The following is a 24,269-nucleotide window of genomic DNA, read 5'->3' as shown; positions in this document are numbered from 1 at the left end:
CAACTGGGACTACATGTGCACACCACCACACCTGGCTAATTTTTTTTTTTTTAATATTCTGTCCAGGCTGATCTCAAACTCCTGGCCTCAAGTGATCCTCCTGTCTCAGCCTCCCAAAATTATAGGCATGAACCACTGCAACTGGCCCCCCAATAATTTGGAATCTGTATAAAGCTTTGAGCTCTAGCCTGCTTATTGGGAAAGACAAAGTAAGTTTCATCAGGGCATGGTGGCTCATGCCTGTAATCCCAGCACTTTGGGAGGCGGAGGCGAGAGGATGGCCTGAGCCCAGGGGTTCAAGATCAGCCTGGGCAACTTGGTGTGACCTCATCTCTACAATAAATAAAAAAATTAGCAGAGCATGGTGGTGCATGCCTGTAGTTCAAACTACTTGGAAAGCTGAGGTGGAAGGATAGCCTGAACCTAGCAAGTCAAGGCTGTGAGTGGCCGTGAGTGGGTCATTGCACTCCAGCCTGGGTGACAGAGTGAGACTCTAACTCAAAAAAAAGAAAAAGTAAGTTTCATTACTATAGACTTATGCTTCTTGCCAAATAGCCACCATCCACTTAATGATAGAACCTTTCAGTATTTAATATAGGTATGCCATTTAATAATTGCAACTTTTCCAAATCCTCTGGCTCTAAAATGTAAAACTTTTATATATATTTTTATATTTTATTTTGTAGAAAAGTTATGGAGAAAGTACAGGTTGTTAGGCTCTAAGCTAGAGTTAAAGGCAGCAGAATATAATATTATTTATATTTATATATCTTATATATTTGCATTACTAAATACATAATCCTCTCATAGTGATACATTTGGATAAAATATATTTCATATCTGACTAACCAACTGACAAATACTGAAACTATCAATGTTTAAAGCAAAATTTTTTAAACTAAAGACAATCTCACCTTTTCAAAAGGTGAGAGACCATCCAGAATGCACCCCCCACATACTAGATTCCTTAACAATAAAATGCAAATCGATCGCTGTGTCCTTGGTTCAGGCCAGCCGACCTCTGCCTGAGGTCCACAGGCGTCTTCAGTCCCCACTGCTGGGGAAGTCCCAATCGAGAGGGCACAGCCCAGGCCTGGAAGCCATCTACACTGCACCGTCATCTGTGTTTCGAACTTGCTGACGGGCTAGGAGACCCTCCACAGACAAAGCCGCACTCGCCACCTTCTCAGGGGAGTGAGGGGGGCCTCAGTCTCCATGGTGTCAGGGTGGGAAGGAGGGGAAGGACTGCTCATAGGAGGGTGGGCGGGCAGGATGGCAGGGAGATTCAGCATCGCTGACAGAGACTGCCCGTATTGTGGCCACGGGGCCTTCTTCTGACCTTCTTTCTAGCCCGTAATTGGGTGAAATAAGGCATATACACCCCACCCATCCTACACAGGTTTAAAAGACTAACAGTTTAGAGTCTCACTGGAAAGCAATTAGTTTTAACGAGAAGAGCTGATAATATAAGGGGGTCATAACTGCTGCTATTGAGTCTTAGCTACAATAACATGGATTGGACACCGCGTGCCAGGTACTGTGCTAAGTGTTTAAGATGTGATCTCATTCCATCCTCACAACAACCCAAAAAGCAAGGTGCTGCCATCTTCCATTGCATGTGAGGAAACTGAAGCTTGGAAGCCCAACTGAGGCTTGGAAGCTAGTGTGCAGCAACAAGGTTTTAAACCCAAAGCACAGGGGTTACAGAACTATACACGTCACAGTCATCTGCAGAAGCAGGACACTGACTTGTAGTATTCAGAGGCAGTTTCAAATTCGCCAAGAAATATATATGCATTGCCAAGGTTGCTGTAGGCTCTTCTCTCAGCTGCTTTATCTCCAAATTCTTTTGCAATCAGGAGACGCTGAAACAGAGAATTTAAATGAGATGCAGCTACAGTACAACTGGAGACCAATTGGAGGGAACTGTCTGGTGACGGGTCCCTCACCGCACCTGCTCATGAGCGATGACTGCATCCCGGAAGTTGCCCAGCAGGTAATGTGTGTTTCCAAGATTTCCGAAGGCTCGTCCTTGGGCTGCTCGGTCACCCAAAGCAGTCACTAGTGACAGGTTTTCCCTGAATGATCACAAAAAGTAATGAAAAGCTATGTCTGGAAAAAATTATTTATTTATTTGATCTACAGATCTAATTCTTTTTTCTTTTTTTTTTTTTTTGAGTCACTCTGTTGCCCAGGGTGGAGTGCAGCGGCATGATCACAGCTCACTGCAGCCTTATCTCCTGGGTTCAGGCAATCCTCCTGCCTCAGCCTCCTGAGTGGCTGGGACTACAGACATGCACCACTATGCCTGGCTAATTTTTTTTATTTCTTGTAGAGACAAGGTCTCACTATGTTTCCCAGGATGGTCTTGAACTCCTGGGCTCAAGCAATCCTCCTGCCTTTGCCTCCCAAAGTGCTGATTACAGGTGTGAGCCACTACACTTGGCTCTTTTTAATCTCCAATTCTTTTTAATCTGAAAAAAAGTGTAAAGATGCTTAGAGCCATCCATATAATGCAGTATTTTAAAGATACATCCACAATGGAGGGCAATTATAGAAAGAGCTAGCAACACTTTATTGAACCATTCAGGTAGGTTTCTGCTCAGAGTCAGGGAGAGAGTTAGTCTTGAAACCTCCACAGCTGAGAAGTTCTACCAAATTCTCTTAGTAAAAGACTAAATTGACTCTAAGTCACTTAGACTAACCATTGCTATTTTTCGGTTCTGCCACTAAGTGGCACTGGTCTGCAGTTTAAATGAGAGCTGCAGACCACTAACACAGACAACTGAGCAAGCAACTGGACTGCTGGCTTATTTTGCTAAGCCACTAATTTCAAGATGTTTGAAACTCACTGCTGACTAAAGAACACACCGTAGACCAGTGCGGCTCAGGCAAGCCCGAGGGCGTGGCCCCTACTCACTCGTAAAAATCCACGGCCGCCTGCAGAGCATCCCGCACTTCTTCTGGAAATTCCCCCACATCCTGGGGACCTGGGCAGCCAAAACTTTTCCCTTTGGCATGGAACACATTTCCAAGATTGTAAAGTGCTCTTGCTTCTCCCACCTAGATAAAGAGGTCAGTGAAGCCGACATTTTGAAATTCGAGGCCGGGTATTCTAAAGTCTATCACATATTTGTAATAGCCTTAATAGTCTAGTCAAGGGAAAGAAGTGTTTACATTGGCCATCCGTATGGAACCAAACAGACGGTTACTTTTGAAAGAAGGACCTCTCACTCTCTCTGTCATTTTCTCTATCGAAAATTTTTATTATGTTTTCTCTTTTACCTGTCTTTGTCTATGAATATTTTCCTTTTTGGTTTTTTGTTTTGTTTTTGAGTCAGGTCTCACTCTGTCTGTCACCCAAGCCAGAGTGCAGTGGCACAATCACAGTTCACTGCGGCCTCGACCTCCTGGGCTCAGGCGATCCTCCCATCTCAGCCTCCTGTGTTGCTGGCACTACAGGCACATTTTTTGGCAGCGATAAAGTCTCACTATCTTGCCCAGGTTCAAACTCCTGGGCTCAAGTGATCCTTCTGCCTCAGCCTTCCAGAGTGCTGAGATTACAGGTGTGAGCCACCATGCTTGGCTTCTCTTTTGGTATTAATTTTTAGATTAATTACAGGATAATTAAATATTAAAATACAAAGCAGTTCAATGAAAACAGTTGGCCTACCATCTAATGCCTCCATACTACCTTGTCATTGAGCTCTCTGGAAATATCCAGGTGTCGCTGACAACAAACTACTGCTTCATCAAAATTCCCAAGAACTTTTAAGGTGTTTCCCAGATTACCACTGGCTTTGGCTTCCCCCAGCTGGTCTCCAATGGTCCTGAAAAAAAAAAAATCAAATGGTGTTGAAATAGAAAGTAGCCAGAGAACAGTTTTCCCAGGGGACACACTGACATGCTTACGGTTAGAAAGCCCCACTAGCCTTGAAACCTACTTTAAGTAAAAGTTGACAACTTACGTTTCTGTATTTAAGTTCAATTAGTTTCCATTCACTTAATTAAACTCTGGGGTTATTTGATTGCTATTCATTCATTAACTGTGTTCAGATCCGTTTTAAAAAGTGATGCCACTGAACTAGAACTCATTAGATATATTACGCTAGTTTTAACTGAATACAAATACCTTTTTAAAGTAACGGCTAGTTTGGGAGGAAGAGTCTTAAAAAGCTTAACGAATTACCTTGCAAGGGTTAAATCATGATGGTGGTATTCTAATGCTTTGGCATAATCGTGCAAATAGAAGTAAGCGTTGCCCAGCTGGCTGTAAATAGCACTGAGCGTTTTCAAGTCTTCAGTCCCAACTTGAACTGCGGCTTCAAAGAATGACACGCCAGCACGACAGTCTCCCGACTTACACAGACGCTCCCCTTCCAAGGCCAGTTCGAGGCAGGAAGCTTCCATCCTACGGATTATACAAGACAGACATTTGCAGGGTGACATTACAACGGCATAAGGCGTTCTTCACTCCCAGTAACACAATTTAAATGCAGATTATGTGGCCACTCTTGCTCAAGACAGCTGCCTCTAATTGAAGGATAGATACATTCTTGATACAACAGTGGACAGTTATTTGTAGCAAGAGGCAAGGGGCCTATTCAAATTTCTCTGAGCTTCCTTAGAGGTCAGTTATATAGGATAGATATCTTTACGTGGAGCTCATTTTAACTGAACAATCCAGGGCAACCCACTTTAGTAGGGAAAGAACTTCAAGCAGCATTTCCCAAGTTATTCTAAGTTGTGGCAGACCTGCGGACTTCCTGAGACTTAGGGGAAAATAAGCAGCTCCTGGGAACGTGAGGGCCTGTCACTATCAATACTGTTCTCTATCCAGAAGGCTATTACAAATACGTGACACACTTTAGAATACTCGGCCTCGAATTTCAAAATGTCGACTTCGCTGACCTCTTTATCTAGGTGGGAGAAGCAAGAGCACTTTACAATCTTGGAAATGTGTACCATCCCACCATCCACCCACCCACTTTTCTTGATCTGTTTCGTTTTAATTCTCTCTCTCTCTCTCTCTCTCCTATGTCTGTCTCCCTCTCTCTCACTACCACATGACCTGCTATACACTTGAAAATTAGAGGAGCAAAATATCTTGTTCTATAGGCACATTTCCACAAGAGAACTGAGTGTCAAGAAACTGTAAGATCTGCAGAAAATTCTGATTCCCAAAGTCTGCCCTGAATTGAAAAAGCCAGAAGAATTAAGTCAGTGTGAATCTATCTGGGAGAACACAACAAAACTGATGCTTGGGGTTCAAATCCTAAGCCAACCCTTGGCTTCAGGAGTGCCCCACCAAGCTGCCTGTGTATTTTCAGCATCTTCGTGGTTTCTACCATGTCTATGTACTAACCAGTCACTTAATGTCTTTCTAGAATTCGGCGATTTCCTTTAAACTGCCACACCATCTTTAACTTGTCATTAAAGAAAAAATCTGGCTAGGCTCGGTGGCTCAGCCTGTAACCCCAGCACTTTGGGAGGCCAAGGCGAGTGGACTGCCTGAGCCTGCGGGTTCAAGACCAGCCCGGGCAACTTGGCGAGACTGCGTCTCTACAACAAATAAAAAATTAGCTGGACGTGGTAGCACGTGCCTATAGATCCGGCCACTTGGAAGGCTGAGGCGGAAGGATTGCCAGAGCTCAGCAGGTCGATGCTGGGGTGGCCGTGAGCGTGTCACTGCACTCCAGCCTGGGCGATGGAGTGAGACTCCAACTCAAAAAAAAAAAAGAAAGAAAAAGAAAATATCTAGTTTCACACAAATCAGTATCCATAAAACTATGACTTTGATATGATACTCACATTTATTTTCTGATACATATTAAACAAATATGTAATTATTACAATTTAAAAGTGAGTAAAATGACCTCATGTACCACCAGTGGCATACATATCACCCTTTGGAAAACTCTAACTTAGCTCATCAAACATTTGAATTTTGGGATCAGTGCTAAGTTACTCGAATTAGTCTGAGCCATGCTAGCAGAGCAGTGTCCTGAGTGCTGGCATACAGCAAAAGAGCACATAGCAAGCGCTTTCTAAAACTGTCAGTGCTGATCCCCGCTCTCCGGGGTGAGCTCTGGTCATCTGTATTTTCTTAAGGCCCCCGGGTAATTCCAGTGTCCAAGCTGGGATTCAGAATCACTGCTTTTATAGGAAATGCAAATGAAACCACCACTTACCCTAATGCCATTCAAACAGGATTATACTTTGTGTATCTAGTAGCAGGTCAATAAGCATGTTTCTTTTTTTCTTTTTTTGAGTCTCACCTTGTCACCCAGGCTGGAGTATAGTGGCACGCTCACGGCCACCACAGTCTCGACCTGCTGGGCGATCCTTCCACCTCAGCCTTCCACGTAGCTGGATAGGCGCACATTACCACGCCTGGCTAATGCTTTTTGTTTTTTTGTTTTAATTGTAGAGATGCGGTTGCCCAGGCTGGTCTTGAACCCCTGGGCTCAGGCAATCCTCTCACCTCGGCCTCCCAAAGTGCTGGGATTACAGGCTTGAGCCACTGCTCCCGGCCACGTTTTTTCCATCGTGTCTTTTGGTGTGTACAGTTTCAAGTTTCCTTAGAGCCATACATTAAAATGGGATTGTAAAGGGAAGATAAATCTGATTAAGCCAAAAGAAAAGTCTGGACTAAGAAGAACAGAGCCAGCTGCAAAGGCTGAAGGTACGCTTCTGGTTCAGAACAAGCAGGCTGATGTAGTCAGTGCTAATAGGCAATTCTCAAGTTTTATATCCAGGTATCTTTTTTTTTTTAACATTTGAGTGATTTAGCCAATGGCTACTGCTTGCTCACAGGCAGACTGTGACCCTCCCTTTACTTTAGGGGTCTTTGCAAAGTAATCCAAGTAAACCTCTCCTGAACATTTTGCTTCACCAAAGCCCAAGCCAATGAGACACGGAGGGTCAAGAACATGGAAGGAAAATCAGTTATATGAGAACCTTAAATTTCTGACTTTATATTCTTGATAGACCATTTCACAATAAAGCCTATTTTGTCTTTCACAAACGAAAATTACCCTTTAGAACTGTACTTTGAAAAGGAGGTATCTCATAAAAGAAAAAATTAAGAGCATTTCTGTTTAAGATTTTGTGAGGTTATTGTCATATTCTGTGTGTAAAGAGAAATAAGACAGCAAAAGATTAATATGTAAAAATTTCATTTTATTAAAGCATTTCTTTTGCTAGATGGCTCTAAGGAAACCTGAAACTGTATAGACCAAAAGACATGATGGAAAAAATAAGGCCGGGCGCAGTGGTTCAAGCCTGTAATCCCAGCACTTTTGGAGGCTGAGGTGAGAGGACTGCCTGAGTCCAGATGAGGTACCTCAACTAGTTGTCTTTATTTGTCTAAAAACTGAAACCAATGAACTTCTAAGAGTTATTCTAGGAAAAAACTGGGAAATATATTTATTTATTTATTTTTATTTTATTTTATTTTTTAAGTGAGAGAGCAGGATTTATTGAGAGGACAGAAAAGCTCCCACAGTGGGAGGGGCCCAAAGGGGTTGCCCATGGAAATTATTTTTATATATAAAATATACTTTCCCTATTTAAATTTTTTTAATGTAAGCATTCTAATTATATAAAAATTTATACATTAAGCATTTTCACTGCTAGGAATTGATCTTATGACTATATGTACACAAATACAAGAAGATAGATATGAAAGAATATTCACAGCAACAAAAAACCACAAGCAAATTAAGTGTCCATCAACAGAGTATTGGTTAAAAAAATGACATGCCTCCACCCAAGGAAATCCTAATGACAGCATGTGAGTTCTCTGAGGGGAGGGGAGGGAAACAGTCACAGAAGGCAGCGCCGTCGACAAGGATAAGTGGGCTGCTGGCAGGGAAATCAGGGACAAGGCAGAACTGGCTCCTCTGTGCACAACACTGAAAACTAGGAAGCTGATAAGGGTTTGCCTGTATCCGTATAAAGCAGAGAAGTGTCTTCAATAAAATCTTTGCCACAATGATTCACTTTCTGGACTTAAACGCACACAACATTAAGTTAGAACCATCAATCCAAATGAGTGGCACCTAACAAAACTCAGCTGTAGACTTGAATGGTGTCATAAATGTGACATATTCATAAAAGGGCCTTCTATATCATTGTCATTAGAAACAATAACAGCAGACTGGAACCCTACTGGTTATACGGCTGTCCTTGAAACTCACGGAGTGAGAATGCCCCACAGCAGAAACTCCTTTAGAAAAGTGATCTCAGTAATTCATGCCTGAAATAAAGTCCAAAACTCTCTAATTTATTAATTCCGAGATATATTATGGCTCTGGCATATTTTGGTAGAAAAAGTCAATATTCTGGCAAAATCTCCAATATCTCAACCAAATATATGTAATTGTAAAATAGGACAGGTTGGTTTATACATTTTTTAGAAGATCATTAAATAGTAACAGAGAAAGTAATTTCATATCCTCTCTGCCTCTGTGAGAGAATAGGATTACTTCACTTGTTTACCAGTGAAACAAAGAACATACCCAGATGTCAAAGACAAACCAGGAAAATATCTCTCCATAAAATGCAAAGTTTCTTTTATTCTGCCTAATAGCCTGTCTACTTAGATATATGCACAATCAAAGAAAGTGTCTTTTTAACATCTGTAAATAAACACAGCACTACTATCCTTAACTGAATGATCTCACTTTTGCTAACAATAAAGTGAGCATTCTAGCTGTAATTCCTTATTTCCTGCAAAAATTCATGTCCTTTCAATTTCCTTTACATTTAAAAAATGATTTTTATTACTACTTTTACTTTTCTTCCACCCTAGATTTTGAACTTGACTCCTATCCTCTATGCCTCAATTCTGCTTTTTCGTGTTCGTCATCAGTGACCGCGAAAAAGGATGGACACCTTGCGGCTCCATCATTCTAATGATTTGCTAACACTGCTTATGTCCAACTCTGACTCTCCCTTCAGAGGATTCACATGTGATTTTTTTTTTTTTTTTTCTTTTTGAGTCAGAGTCTCGCTCTATCGCCCAGGCTGGAGGGCAGTGGCATGCTCACAGCCACTGCAGCCTTGACCTATTGGGCTCAGGTGATCTTTCCACTTCAGCCTTCCAAGTAGCTGGAATCACAAGTGTGCGCCACCACACCTAGCTAATTTTTTTATTTATTGTAGAGACAAGGTCTCACCAAGTTGTCCAAGCTGGTTTCAAACCCCTGGACTCAGGCAATCCTCTGGCCTTTGCCTCCCAAAGTGCTAGGATTACAGGTGTAAGCCACTGCGTCCAATGGGCTCACACACTATTTAGAATAAATGATGGGGTCCAGAACGTCAGGGCCAAGGCAAGAGTGCTCCCCGTGGCCGCCACCATGCCCTCTGCCTTCTGTGCCTGTGGAAGTCCCTTTCACAAGCCCTGGCTGCACCTTCCATGTGCTCTCATTAGGCATGGACTCCTGCCATCACCAGGCCCTAGCCCCAGTAAACAACTTCCAGTTGGACATGGTGGCTCACTCTGTTATCCCAGCTCTTTGGGAGGCTGAGGTGAGAGGATGGCTTGAGACCAGTTTGGGCAACATACCAAGACCTCATCTCAAAAAAAAAAAGAAAAAAAAAAATCATCCATTCAATTTATCACATATATCTAGCTGTTCTAGTTTATTTTGTTAAAGGAAAAGTAGAGCAGAATTGTCTTGAGAACCTGTATATGGTGACTAGCTTTAAAAATGATTTGAGGGCCGGGCTCGGTGGCTCAGCCTGTAATCCTGCACCTTTGGGAGGCTGAGGTGAGTGGATTGCCTGAGCCCGCGGGTTCGAAACCCGCCTGGGCAGCGAGACCTCATCTCTACACTAAATCAAAAAATCAGCCGGGCGTGGGAGCTCACGCCTGTAATTCCGGCTACTTGGAAGGATCGCCGGAGCCCAGCAGGTGGAGGCTGCGGTGGCCAGGAGCGGCCACTGCACTCCAGTCTGAGTGACAGAGTGAGACTCCAACTCAAAAAAAAAAAAACAAAAATGGTTTGAAGGTGGGCTCGGTGGCTCAGCCTATAATCCCAGCACTTTGGGAGGCCAAGGCGAGTGAATTGCCTGAGCCCACGGGTTCGAGTCCAGCCTGGGCAACTTGGTGAGACTTGTCTCTACAACAAATAAAAAATCAGCCGGGCATAGTAGCACACGCCTGTAGTTCTGGCTATTTGGAAGACTGATGTGGAAGGACCACATGAGCCCAGTAGGTCAACGCTGGGGTAGCTGTGAGCATGCCACTGCACTCTAGCCTGGGTGACAGGGGGAGACTCTAACTCAAAAAAAAAAAATGATTTGAACCTTCTATCAAATTTAAATCTTAAAATAACCCTCTGAGATAGGTATGAACACAGAAGGGGAAACTGACACATGGGTGAAGAAGGAACCTGCTTCAGGTTGTGCGATGGCAGAGCTGAGACGTGACACTGTCTCTGTCTCCAAATCCAGTCTCCTTCCACAACCCATGGCACCTCCAGAAAAGCATATGACTAACAACCACACTGATCTAGCAGAATCTAAGAATTCAGCACCAAAACTGTACTCCTTTACAGCTTGTGTGCAACAGTCTAACTTTTACAATCTGAAAGCATTGAAGTGTTTATTATTTAGAGTAACAAGTATGGAGACGAACATTTCCCAAAGAAACACAAAGCTACAGAAGTGAGTGTGTGAACCCGATGTATCCCCATCAGCTTTAGTAATCACCCATACATGACATGTCAGTATCAACATGCTTCATCTCTACACCCACCCTCACTCCCAACCCCAGATTATTCTAAAATACATTCCAGAAAGCATGATTTTTCAAAAATATATGTTCCCATTATCACACCTAAAAAAAAAGAATGGCAATTCCTTAAAATCAATCATGTAATTTTTTTTTTTTTTTTGAGTTGGAGTCTCACTCTGTCGCCCAGACTAGAGTGCAGTGGCCGCTCCTGGCCACCACAGCCTCGCCTGCTGGGCTCTGGCGATCCTTCCGCCTCAGCTCTCCAAGTAGCTGGAACTATAGGTGTGTGCTACCATGCCCAGCTGATTTTTTGATTTATTGTAGAGATGAGGTCTTGCCAAGTTGCCCAGGCGGGTCTCAAACCCGCGGGTTCAGGCAATCCGTTCACCTTGGCCTCTCAAAGCACTGGGATTACAGGCTGAGCCACCGAGTCTGGCCTCATGTAAGTTTTTAAAAGCTTAGAAACAAACCCCATTTTGCTATCGGTCTCCACCTTCTGAAATAGGTGCAAAATATTTCCTAAAGCATTCTGATGTCCTTTGGGAGGTGCCTTAGTATCGAAAGAAACATTCCACTTCAAAATCACAAATGTACTGTGCCACAGACACTCCTCCAGGAAGGATGGGGCCTCCATGATGAACGACCCAGATGGATGAAACATGCCATGCTAAATATTCACTAAAGTAGAGGAGTAGCTTATACCAGCTGTAACCTAACACAAAAGGTTCGAACCATGGCCCCCATGACATGCCAATCCAGTCAATACACAGAAGGCCGATGTGACAGCACCGAGAAAGCCAGGGATGTGTTTGGGATAGTCTAACCAAAGACAGTCACAGACTTTAAGCTTCCCTTGGTGAAGTCCTACAGCAATATGCAACCACGTTTGCCCTGTGCTGCATTGTGGAAAAAGGTCTTCCTAGAGGCAGAGGGACAACCCAAGCCCCCTTGTCCTCAATTCTTACGGTGTTAGGCCCACCATTCTTCGGAATGTTCAGCAAGACAGGGAAACATCTCCATTGGTCCATGTGATGGCTATGTCCAATGACGCTCTGTAGACACAAGAGTATGTGCCAGACAACATGCTAAGCACTGCGGTTGCCCCAGGAGCTAATGGTCATGGGGACAGGCGAGGAGGAAGAGACACCCACAAACGTAGGTTCGTCGAATTTTAATATAGTGGTGCTGAGACAGTCGCGGATTTGATCTGAACACAGGGAGGCATGGAGCCAAACCATGGAGTTTAGAAATGGCTTCCATGAGATCACCTCTGAGCTAAATCATCGACATTGACTAGAATTAGCCAAACAAAGAGAGTGGGAAGGGAATTCACAGGGTGCAGCCGAGCAAAGGCACTGAGGTATGAAGCAACATGACACATACTGGGAGCCAGAGCTCAAAGGGCAAAGCGGAGGATGATGGCAGGAGGTGAGGTCCAAGGACAAGGCGGAAGCCAGATCGTGGATGACCCAGTGCCCACAGCTCACGGCTCTGCCCTGCTGGTGACAACAAGCCAGCATCAGTGTTAGGCAGAGAGGCCGCATGGTCAGTTCTGTGCTTTTAGATCAAGCAAATTAAAAAGATGGATTCCAAGAGGATAAGAATGGAGAGTGGAGGGAGACCTCGGGATCTGAACTGTACCAAGGAAGATGAGGTGAGTGGCTGGATCAGAGAACACTCAGGAGATGGAACTGGCCATACCTCACACTGGGCGTAGAGTGAGAAGGGAGGAGAGTTCCCAAGGTAACATCCGAGTTTCTGGAAGCATGAGTCTGAAGGTAGCACGAGGGCGTTAGATGTACTGGGGGTAGCCGGGCTCGGTGGCTCAGCCTGTAATCCCGCGCCTTTGGGAGGCTGAGGTGAGTGGATTGCCTGAGCCTGTGGGTTCGAGATCCACCTGGGCAGCGAGACCTCATCTCTACAATAAATCAAAAAATTAGCCGGGCATGGTAGCGCGTGCCTGTAATTCCGGCTACTCGGAAGGCCGAGGCGGAAGAATCTCTGGAGCCCAGCAGGTGGAGCCTGCGGTGGCCGGGAGCGGCCACTGCACTCCAGTCTGGGCGACAGAGTGAGACTCCAACTCAAAAAACAAAATGTACTGGGGGTGCCCAAAAAATGCAGACACATTTTCAGAGACTTTATTTCTGTATTACTTTTAGTTCACTGTCATCAGAAGTGTCTGGATGTCAACGGTAACCACTTTGTGCATCCCTTGCAATTGCAGAAGTGTGTGGCTTGTACTCATCCTACTGAGTATTACAATTGTAATACAGTTTTTTCCTTTCTTAAAATGTGTATACATTTTTTTGGCACCCTTGGTAGTAAAAGCTCATCCTAACTATGCTGAGTGGCTTCCATTTTCTTTTATTTGAAACTTTTATTTATAATAGAAATGTCCTCATCTTACCTATCTCACCTTAATTGGCAGGAACCTTCCTAACATGAGCCATTCACTCCACATTTACTCCATAAATCTCCTGTTTCCTAAATGTTAAGACAGCTAAAAAATGGTAGAAAATACCCTCATTGAGAGATTCTGAATCCTATTCATTGTTATAAAATTTGAATGGTCATCTAATTAACGTGTAACAGTTTTGACAAGAATCGATTCTCTAGTCACCTTACTGAATGATTACAATATTTAGGTTTGTTTGTTTTATGGTTTAGTGCAATGACCAGAACTTCTAGAATAAATGTTATGTAATCACTGTAGTGTGAATATGCTTGCTTTGTTCCTAACTGTCTCCGAAATGTCATTCATAGTTTATCACTAAACTGGCTGCTAATTTATCATGTTTGGAAAGTGCCCACCTATTTCAACTTTGTTTCAGACCCATTTCTTTTAAAAAGCTCATTTATGGTGGCTGAAGTCTGCATATGAATGGGGGTGGACTGTGTGTTTTTGGGGACAGTCACTGGGTGCTTGATGTCTGTGGGTGACGCTCAGCAGCCCATCGAGAAGGTGTGACAGGAGGGTCTGTGGTGACCCTCCAGGAGAGTGGGATGGGAGACCGGCTTACAACAGGCAGCACCAGGAGGGGAGGACAGATAATGGCATTCTGGGCCATCGTAGGGAAAGAGTACAAAGTCTGGGGGGAAGAGGAACCTGTGGGGTCCAGGAATGAGAGTGCAATGTCAGGGTGCAGAGGGCAATGAGGTGGGCGGGGTCCAGGATGGGGACTTTGCACTTGGTCCTCTGGGCCCCAAGGTGCAGGAGGGTTTGACTCCAGGCATCCCACAGTAAGAGAAATTATGTCTGGAGAGGAGCTTTCTCGAAAGCCTGGGGTGTCCCTCCCCCACCACCACCTCAATGGCTTTTTGGAGAGTTGTGTCTCCCTGACATGCCTCTGTTTTTCTTCTACTTGGAATGTTCAACCCACTTTTTTAAAAAAATTGGCATTAGCTGCCAACATTTCAGAATTCAGAGAGCCAGAGAGCCACATCAAAGAGCCAGAGTTCCTGGATCGGATTTCTAGATTTCAGGGAGCCCTGGTCGCCCCTTGCCTTTGTTCTGCCTAGCACAGTGGCCTTGAGCTGGACTGAGGCTGTCCCTCCTGACCAGTTCACCCCTTTCCAGCTGTGGGTGTCTGACTCGGATCCTGATCTGGATCAGTGGGGAAGCCCCCACATACGTGCACAAGGTCGTATATAAGGTACTGCCAAAGGAGTGTGCAGTACCCCTGAAAGACACTTGCGGGTACAGAGCAACGGCGGGGACACCTGTCCCTCAACTTGCACCTTCCAGCTGGAATGCGACATCCATCTGGCGACCGAGGCTGGGCTCTAAGCCCTGCAGGAGCCTTGAGCCAGTGCATGTGCCCTTCCTTGCCCTACCTGCTTTCAAGAGCGCACTAGGGATCCCCAACCTACCATTTCATGTAAAGATGTGGCCTGGTTTTTTAAATCAGCAAAACAACATAAAATGTCAAGCAACGCTAAACTTGAAAATGAATTTCTTTTGATCAGAGCCCGTTTGTATTTTATGAATCCTGTATTTATATTAATATGGATTATGTGCATATTTAAAATAGTTATACCGGTTGTGAATTAAAATTTTCTTTAAAAATAAGAAAAAGAAAAAACCGAGAGTAGTGGCCCAGCCTGTCATCTCAACTACTTGGAAGACTGAGAAGGGAGGAATACTTGAGCACAGGAGTTCAAGACCAGCCTGGGCAACACAGTGAGAACTCATCTCTAATAAAATATAATTTTAAAAATAAAACAAAAAATATACAGAAAAGGAAATGAGAAAGGAATCAAAACAATATACTTGAAAAAATAAAAAGGTCATTTATAAAAGATCATCATTTATAAATCATAATGCAAAAGTTAGGTCCTTCAGATGACCACACTTTTAAAAATCCATTTTGTAGCCCCAAAGATTTTCAAATATATTTCATTTCTATATCTGCATTACATAAAAGGTTATAAAGTATAACATAATTATTCACAAACTCTTCCAGAGAACATTAATAAACAAACCGTAGTATATCATTGGTCTGTTTTCCCATTTTCGTACAGAAAGGACACCAAAACTTACAACCACTGAAAGCAAACACTGTCTCCAGGACCTACTAACCGTGGCTGGTATTCTGTATTTTGAATACCTTCTATTGGCATCTGAAATGGTTGTAGTTAAATACATTTAAAAATAAATATTCAAAGTCACCCCCTGAGAAAGCAATAGTCTTACCTGTAGCGAACATGAAAAGAATGGTCTTCCCTCATGCTTATCAAATTGTCCTCCATTGAGTCCTATGATAAGCTGAGTAGAATATGAAATGGTTTTATTCTGTGCCCATCCAGTCCTTTACAGTGGAGCACTGTTTGCAGAACATTGTCCAGTTAGTACATTAATGAGTTGCTGTTAATACACCCTAAGCGCCTGCTCTTCTTTATTAATAATGAAAGGAGGTCAATGTCAGACAGCTTAGAGGTTCAAAATGTGTCCCAAATCCTGGCATCTCGGCCCTTTCAGCAGCAGTTCAGCAACGTTTCTGCAAAAGGAATATAAGATGCTTGGCTTGAAGTCCCGTTTCAAAGGATAACCTGCAGTAACCCTGCGCCACACATAATCACCGGCTAACTCCGGACACGGTCATGTCAATCGCTACAGGAGATGCAGAGACTTAGCCGTCACGGAGCTTCTAATGCAGGATGTGAAAGCACGAGAGTTGAGAACTGCATCTTGTTCAATTTTTAAAACTGGTTTGAAATACAAGAATCGAGCGTAGTATTTTCTACTATAAACAATAATAGAATGGTATGCATCATATTAGTATCTAAAAGCAAAATTGATACTTCAAACTTTTAAAAACTGCCATTAACAAACCAAGTGAAAATTCAGTAATGATTTGAACAGTCAATTCGAAACTCTGTAAATGTATTTCTGCAAAGAAGGTATCACACTGACAGTTAGGTTATATTTGTATTCATTTGCTTTTGAAGTATATTCTACACCAACTCTTTAAGGTCTTTAAAATGTTTTTTGTCGTTGTTGTTGTTTTTTGTTTTTGAGTCAGCATCTCACTCTGTTACCCAGGCTGTAGTGCTGTAGCATGCTCACAGCCACTGCAGTCTTGACCTGCTGGGCTCAGGCGATCCTTCTGCCTCAGCCTTCGAAGTAGCCAGAACTACAGACATGAGCCACCACACCCAGCTAATTTTTTGATTTATTGTAGAGACAAGGTCTCGCCATGTTGCCCAGGCTGGTCTTGTAACCTGTGGACTCAGGCAGTCCTCTCGCTTCTGCCTCCCAAAGTGCTGGGATTACAGGTGTGAGCCACCGCGCCCGGCCGAAAATGTTTTACATGAATGTTCGCAGATATGAAAGACATTTAGAAAACATGTATGTAGTAAAAAGAAAGACACAGCGAACATCTGTATGGCACCACCCAGTTTAAGATAAAGCACACCCCACTGCCTGTCGCCTCTTCCGGGGACCCAGCCTGGCCATCTGACTCCTTTCCCCTTCAAGGTTATCTCTCGGCTGAATTTGGTTCATGACCCTTGGTGGTCTTTACAACTCAACCACCATCTGCAGAGTCCTAAGTAATAGGTCGTGTGTTTGGCATGGTCCTGTCCAACATCATGTTTCCAAGGAGCATCTCAACTGTCGCTTGCAGAGCTGCAATCTGCATATTGCTATCATGCCTCCTATCCACGACAGGGCATGTGTATTTTTCAACCTGCTGTTGACAGGCATTCAGACTGCAGTTTTTTTATTGCTATTATTTGAAGTACTATTATGTGAGCTGATTGCTCCACTGCACTCCTGCCTGGGTGACAGAGCAAGACCCTGTCTCTAAAAAACAATGGCCGGGCTCGGTGGCTCAGCCTGTGATCCCAGCACTTTGGGAGGCCGAGGCAAGTGGATTGTCTGAGCCTGCAGGTTCGAAACCAGCCCAGGCAACTTGGTGAGACCTCGTCTCTATATTAAATCAAAAATTAGCTGGCATGGTAGCACGCACCTATAGTTCCAGCTGCTTGGAAGGCTGAGGCAGAAGGATCACCAGAGCCCAGGAGGTTGATACTGGGATGGCCGTGAGCATGCCACTGCACTCCAGCCTGGACGACAGAGTGAGACTCCAACTCAAAATAGTAATAATAAAATAAAATAAAACAGTACTCCTAGGAATGGGCACAAACAATGCAATATACTAGTTGGGCAGCAGCACAGATACTGTTAAAGAGCAAATGAGAAACAGATTGATGAGGAATACAAAGAGCAGTTCAGAGAGAAGAAGGACATAGAAGAAGCTTTGGAATGATCTAACTTCAGCGCCAGAAGGAAAAGGAGAGAGAAGAAAGGCAGGATCTTCCGTGAGAAAGACGGAGACCTTTTCCAGAATTACATACACGAATTAGTTGATGGAAGAGGCACATGAAGCTTAAGTGGAATAGATGAAAGTGAATCCATGCCCAGACATGACCCACAGAAACGACAACACATTCAGTGTAAACTAAAACCCATGAGACAACAGCAAGAGAGACAAACAAGGGGCTGACACGGTGGCCCACACCTGTCGTCCCAGCATTTTGGAGGCTGAGGCAGAAGATTGTTTGAGATCAGGAGGTCAAGATCAGCTTGGGTAAAATAGCAAGACCCTGTCTCTACAAAAAATAGAAAAATTAGCCTGGTGTCGTGGCATGCGCCTGCAGTACCAGCTACTCAGGAAACTGATGCAGGAGGATCACTTGAGCCCAGGAGTTTGAGACTGTAGTGAGCCATGATTGTGCCACTGCACTCCAGCCTAGGAGACAGAGTGAGACTCCAACTTAAAAAAAAATAAAAGAAAGAAAAGAAGAAGAAAAAAAGGTTAAGTGAAGACATATATATGTGTGTATGTATGTGTATATGTACATACACACACACACCTATTGATAAATTAATAGCTACACAATCATAAAGTCCTGGAATCTCCATGTTATAAACAACCCTCGGGCAGCTGGTCCAACACAACAGCCTTCCCAGAAAGGCCCTAATCTGTGAGCCCTGCCCCTGAGCAGTCCTGAGAAAGCCATCCCGCATGTGGGGCAATCTCCACCCCTACCCATTCGCCCTGCCTCTCCCTCAGCTACCACGTGCAACACAACCCGGGTCCTCTCCCACATAACAGCCTTATAAGTATCTCAGCCATAACGTAAACCCGCCTCTAAATTACTGAGGTCACCCGCTACTTTGTTAGCTTAGTACAGTTAGAGGTTAGTAAAATGAGAGAGGAAGGTAGAGAGAATTAGGCTTGGGGATATTGACAAAGTCTCCCAGAGGAAACAAGGTTTTCATATTAGTAACCAGTTTGGCATGTAAGAAACACAAAATAGTATTTCTCTATCCCTTCCCTTGGCCAAGAAAGAAAGCAGTATCTTTTGTTGTTGTTGTTTTGTTTTGTTTTGTTTTAGAGATGGGATCTCACTATATTGCCCACGCTAGAGTAGAGTGGCTATTCACACTGCAATCATAGCACACTGCAGCCTTGAACTCCTGGTCTTCCCTCTGCAGCCTCCCAAGTAGCTGGGACTATAGACAGGTGCTACTACTGCTGGCTGAGAAGCAGTTTCTTTTATTTTTTTTTTTCAGTTGGAGTCTCACTCTGTCACCCAGGCTGGAGTGCAGTGGCACACTCACGACCACTCCAGCATCGACCTGCTGGGCTCTGGTGATCCTTCCACCTCAGCCTTCCAAGTAGCCAGAGCTACAGGTGCCTGGTTAATTTTTTTTTTAATTTATCATACAGACAAGGTCTACCAAGTTGCCCAGGCTGGTCTCGAACCCCTGGACTCAGGCAATCCTCTCACCTCGGCCTCCCAAGTGCTGAGATTATAGGCTTGAGCCACAGTGCCCTGACAGGAAGCAGCTATTCGTACATCGAATCCTCCCTTTTCCTTTTATTTAGAATTCCACTGTGCTGCTTCTTTCCTTAATAAAAGACACTGCTAAAGGGAATTAGAGTCGAGATTCATAGCAATAGCTCCAAAGTGCATTCAGATTACACAACCACCAAACAGGCAACCAAATGGCTTCCCGTGATCCACTATGAGGTCCAGGTTATTTGTAAAATGGGAAAGGAGAGGGATTAGAATTAATTTAACTGCGAATTAAATTAAATTATAAGAGGCCTCCATGCCCCTGGCTCCCCACAGTAGATTCAACTAACTGTGGACTGAAAATATTTGGGGAAAAAAAGCATGGCTTTGTCTTTACTGAACACATACAGACTTTTTTCCTTGTCATATTCTCTAAAGATAGGGTGGAACAACTGTTTCCACAGCATTTTCACAGCATGAGGGCTTGAAGTAACCTGGAGATGACTGGAGGCACACAGGATGTGCACAGGTTACGCGACACCCTGTTGCAGAAGGGACTTGAACACTTGTGGACATGGATGTCCTCAAGGAGTCCTGGGGCCAACGCGCCACAGAGACTGAGGGATGACTGTATATTTAATGAAAGATTTTTCTCAAGCGTGAGCTCATAATGAAATTCTAAATTTTACCAATTGTTTTAACATGCTAATTTCATACCTATTAAAATGTAAACATGTAGTCATTTACATGCTTAACAAATCAACAAAGAAATAAATGAATAAAAAGAAGTAAAGTTGCAAAATACTTCATGAAAACTGCATTGAGGACCGTTTTTTAAATCACTAAAACAAGCAGGAAGGCAGAGAGAATGCTAGTCACTATTTTACTAAGGAGAATTTATAATATGGTCTCACTATTCTCAAAAGAAGAATACCCAAGAAAGTCCTTCTTACAACACAATATTCATAACAGTTAAGTAGCATTTCGTATCTTAAGATTATTCACTGAACAAGCATATAGCTCTTCATTCATGATTCATGCTGCGAGAACTCTCTGACCAACTGAGTCATGATGTGTTCACTCACGCTCCATGCTACACGGATCCACAAGCCCGCTTCACACTTGACATTGCATATACACAGTATGTGTGCATGTACCATAAGGCTAGCAAAGCTTGCAACAAATACTAAATCTCAAATGTATTCATTAAGGTAAGAAAATTTAATGACAAGACTATGAACTGGAATGGAAATGACAGGTTTAAAAGGATGTTGAGAATTTCAACTGAGCCACCAGCCTCCATGAAGACTTGCAAGGGAACAATCTGCAAGGAACGAATCTGTCTCCTGATAAGATCTCCCAAAACCTCTCTATTAACAAAGCACAGTGACTCACGCCTATAACCCCAGCACTTTGGGAGGTCAAGGTAAGAGGACTACCTGAGCCCAGGGTTTCAGGACCAGCCCGGGCAACTTGGCAAGACCTCGCCTCTACAATAAATCAAAAAATCAGCCAGGTGTGGTATGTGCCTAAGGTTCCTGCTACTTGGAGGCTGAGGCAGAAGGATCATCTGAGCCCAGCAGGTCGAGGCCATGAGTGTGCCACTGCGCTCCAGCTTAGGAGACAGAGTGAGACTCCGACTCAAAAAACAAACAAACAAAGCTATTAAGTCAGCATCGTTTGGTGTGTATTTTCTTTACTTCTGATCATAAAGAAACAGAGAGACAGCAACTGCTTTTTCCGTATCCCAGAGACTGACAAAAACACCTAGAAAGATCAACTACCACATAACTCTTACTGCCTTGCTTTTAATATCTGATTAGAAGGTCAAAACAGGCAGACTCCCTTAAGCAGCCAGGGAGTGGACTTCTAGACGCTGCCCCAGGTGTGCAGGCAGAGGAGGCAGGACAGGCCAGTCCTTCAGCAAAGAAGTTCTGGCCTACTCCACGCCACTGGCAGGAGAGTTTGCAGACAAAGTGATGAGGGGAACGGGGCAGACAGCGACATGCCAGCTTCTCTCAACAGACCTCAACCATCTGCTCCTGACTGCCACTGGAATGCCAGTCACTTGGTCTGTTTCTTTCATTCAAAGATTTATAAAAACTGGAGACACTCATCAGACAATAAATATAACTTACTTTTCTTGCTTCCAGGCCAGATCATCTAAACTAAATATACGCTTCTTTGGTAAGCACAGTTATTACTACTAATGTTGGCCTCACTCTGTTGCCCAGGTTGGAGAGCAGGGGCATGATCACGGCTCACAGCGACCTCCCAAGCTTAAGTGATCTTTCCACCTCAGTCTCCCAAGTAGCTGGGACTATTAGGCGCGCACCACCATGCCCGGTTAATTCTTGTATTTTTTGCCGAAACAAGGTCTCGCTATGACAAACACATTTTTAAGCAGAAATAAATTCCAAATACAACAGGATTATAACTGCTTAAAGAGGGTCCTTAGAATGTTTCCTGGACTTCTTCATAGGAAAATATATTAAACGTGACTGCGTCTTCTCTTCCCAAAAGTTATCAATTACCATTCTGTGGGAGAATAAATGTCCCTATTCAGCAATGGTATGAGCTAAAATTGGAAGAAGAATCCTAACTAACATGGACCCGGCCAAGCTTTCTGGAAGCAAGGACACCTGTACTGCACCTTGATGATGGGTAGTTCTTGGCAGGCAGAGAGGAAGGGCATCCCATTCACAGGAAGCGGGTCAAGAAAAAGCACCGAGGTAGGAGTGCCCCAAATTCCAGCACCAGCACACAGGGCTAGGGGCGGTGGCAGAGAAGGCTGAGAAGGCAGGACAGCACCAGACAGTGAGGGGCCCTGCGTGGGCGGTTAACCCACACACCCAGCCTTGCATTTACACAGTGGGGAACCTCATGGTTTTCTATACAAAGGAATAGCAAAATTGGATCTGTGCTAGCAAGAGAAACCAGCAACAAGCAAGGTGGGATGGGGGACAGAGAAGAGAAAAACGCCGCAGAAACTTCAGAAACACCCACTGAATAGGAAGCATTTTCCTGTCATCTCTTAACAGCCAGGGCACTGCTGTGCACATAAGAGATGCCCAAGAAACTTTTGATTTCATGCCTGGGAAGCAAGACAATAGTTCTAAAAAGACTGAACTATTTCTGCTTAGCTATGACAAAACACAGCACCTACAGTCATCTTTGAAGTAGAATTATGTCCCTACAAATGGAATTCAGAGACATGACAGAGATCAACAGACAGATGCAATACAGCATGTGCCTTGGGATCAGGCCACGGCTTAAATCCCAGCACAGTGACTTATTAGTTATAAGATCTTAAGCGAGTTAAACTCTTGGAGCTGGTCAGGCGAGGTGACTCATGCCCTTTGGGAAGCTAAGACAGGAGGATCACTTGAGCCCGGGAGTTTGAGATCAGGCTGGACAACACAGAGAGACGCTGTTTCTGCACAACACAACACAACATAAAACAAAACAAAATATCTCTCAGGGTTGGTGTTGGCATAATGATTCTTATTTAACATCAGTTGTGATGACTGCAGACATGTTTTACAAAGCACCTAACCCCGTGCCTGGCTCTGATCTGAAACAAAAGTACTAATAAAGTACAGTACTGTAGCAACAGTACTAGCTGTTATTACTGTAAAATAAAACATGTCTATTATAATAGATTTAGAATAGCCTAAATCTGCCAGGTTTTCAATTTTAAAATTCCAGAGGCCAGGTGCAGTGGCTCGCATCTGTAATCCCAGCACTCTGGGAGGCTAAAATGGCAGGATCATTTGAGGCTAGGCATTTGAGATCAGCCTGGGCAACAAGGTGAGACCCCATTTCTGTTACTAAAATAAAACAGAAAAATTCCAGATAATTCATTACAAAATCTCAGAAATATTTTATGCTTAAGAAAAAGCCATTTGGAAAACTACCTCGTGTCTCAGATTTATATTAAACCACAGTTGTGACACTGAATGTCTGACTTCATAACAGAAGAAAATACAAGGAAACTGCTTATCTTACCAGACAGGGTCTGGTAGGGCTGCCGCTGCAACAGTGTCACACAGCTTGTGACTTTGTAACTGCTCCACTCCTCACCCTGTAAATGACAGCCTGAGAAACAGCTTGCCGGAGCATCCACCACAGAGGTGTAAAGAGGATAGGGACCAGACTGCCCCGCATCCCTGAACCCTCCTCCCCTCATCCCTACCCAGGCCAACTACAGTGATCCTCCCTTCTTAACGTTGCCTGTTCACATCCAGACAATCAACCAGGGCCGCTCTGGAACAGTGAGACCCCAGGCAAAAGGGGCCTGTATCCGAAGTCACCACGCTAGCTGCTATCAGCTGGAAATCGTCCGCACGCCCTTCCAGAGTGGCAGCTTGAAAACCCAGCTAGCTGGTCATGTTCGCTCCCAGCACCCAGCACCAGGCGCTCAACACCGGCCCCGCGACCCGGAAAGCCAAGAGCCGACTTCGTCTCATCCCGCGCTGGGGCTAAATTATGCATTAAGGCCAACCCAATTTCCATCCTTACTCGTGTTCTTCAGCAGAGTTCAAACGATCCTAGTGACAACGATCTCACTGGGTACCATGAACACACAAGGAAATTAAAGCTATTTCCACCTTTCACGGGAAGACACGCCTCAGATTTTAAGAAAGGTTTTTCTTAACACTGCTTACCATTGTTTTAACTTTCTTTTTTTTTTTTTTTGCAGCCACGATCAGTTTCTATGGGAAATCGACCGGTGGGTGCCCCGAAGCCCACGACTTTCAATGGGCTCAACGCAGTTGCCATCAACCGCCTGGCTTTGGTGCCAAGCGCGCGAGCGGGGACTGCAATCTGCCTCGGCTCTAAGTCCCTGGGGACTGGGGCTTCTCGGGTGCGAGGTGTCACTCGCACTCGGGACACGGAAGTCGCCGTGTCCGGGACACTTGTTATCCTAAAGCTATCAGGGGCCGGGCTCTCAGGCCTCACTCCCGTGTTCAAGCGCTCCAGCAAGGAGCCGCCGAGCCTCCTGCTGGCCGAGCTGCTCCCGCCCGAGTCTCTGGTCCCGGCAGCTCCCCCGCGGCCCCGCAAGCCCCCGCCCCCCGCGGACCACCCCGCTCCGCCCGCGGCGAACAAAGCAAGTCGCCCCCCGACCGCGGCACCCAGCCGTCCCACACGCAGCGCCCCCGTCCCTCCCCTCGGGAGTCCCCGCTCCCGGACGGAACTCACCTCCCGCGGCCCGGCG

At 44.5% G+C, this 24,269-nt stretch overlaps 1 protein-coding gene across 1 annotated transcript in view; it reads right to left on the bottom strand.

Moving 5' to 3' along the window:
• GPSM2 (G protein signaling modulator 2) overlaps positions 1-24,269 on the bottom strand; it is a 53,190-nt gene extending 28,921 nt beyond the window's left edge. Inside the window, exons 1-7 of the mRNA XM_008069659.2 lie at positions 24,254-24,269; positions 15,438-15,741; positions 4,190-4,411; positions 3,695-3,830; positions 2,921-3,063; positions 1,955-2,078; positions 1,750-1,865 (exon numbers count right to left, since the gene is read on the bottom strand). Of these exons, the coding sequence (XP_008067850.1) occupies positions 1,750-1,865; positions 1,955-2,078; positions 2,921-3,063; positions 3,695-3,830; positions 4,190-4,411; positions 15,438-15,493 (797 nt within the window). The 5' untranslated portion in view covers positions 15,494-15,741; positions 24,254-24,269. The remainder of the gene's footprint in view (positions 1-1,749; positions 1,866-1,954; positions 2,079-2,920; positions 3,064-3,694; positions 3,831-4,189; positions 4,412-15,437; positions 15,742-24,253) is intronic.

This window comes from Carlito syrichta, unplaced genomic scaffold, assembly GCF_000164805.1.
Source record: "Carlito syrichta isolate Samal-C Ts95f unplaced genomic scaffold, Tarsius_syrichta-2.0.1 Scaffold312159, whole genome shotgun sequence".
Lineage (NCBI taxonomy): Eukaryota > Metazoa > Chordata > Mammalia > Primates > Tarsiidae > Carlito > Carlito syrichta.
The sequence above is the reverse complement of the archived record's forward strand: the minus strand, read 5'-3'. Positions and strand labels throughout refer to the sequence as shown.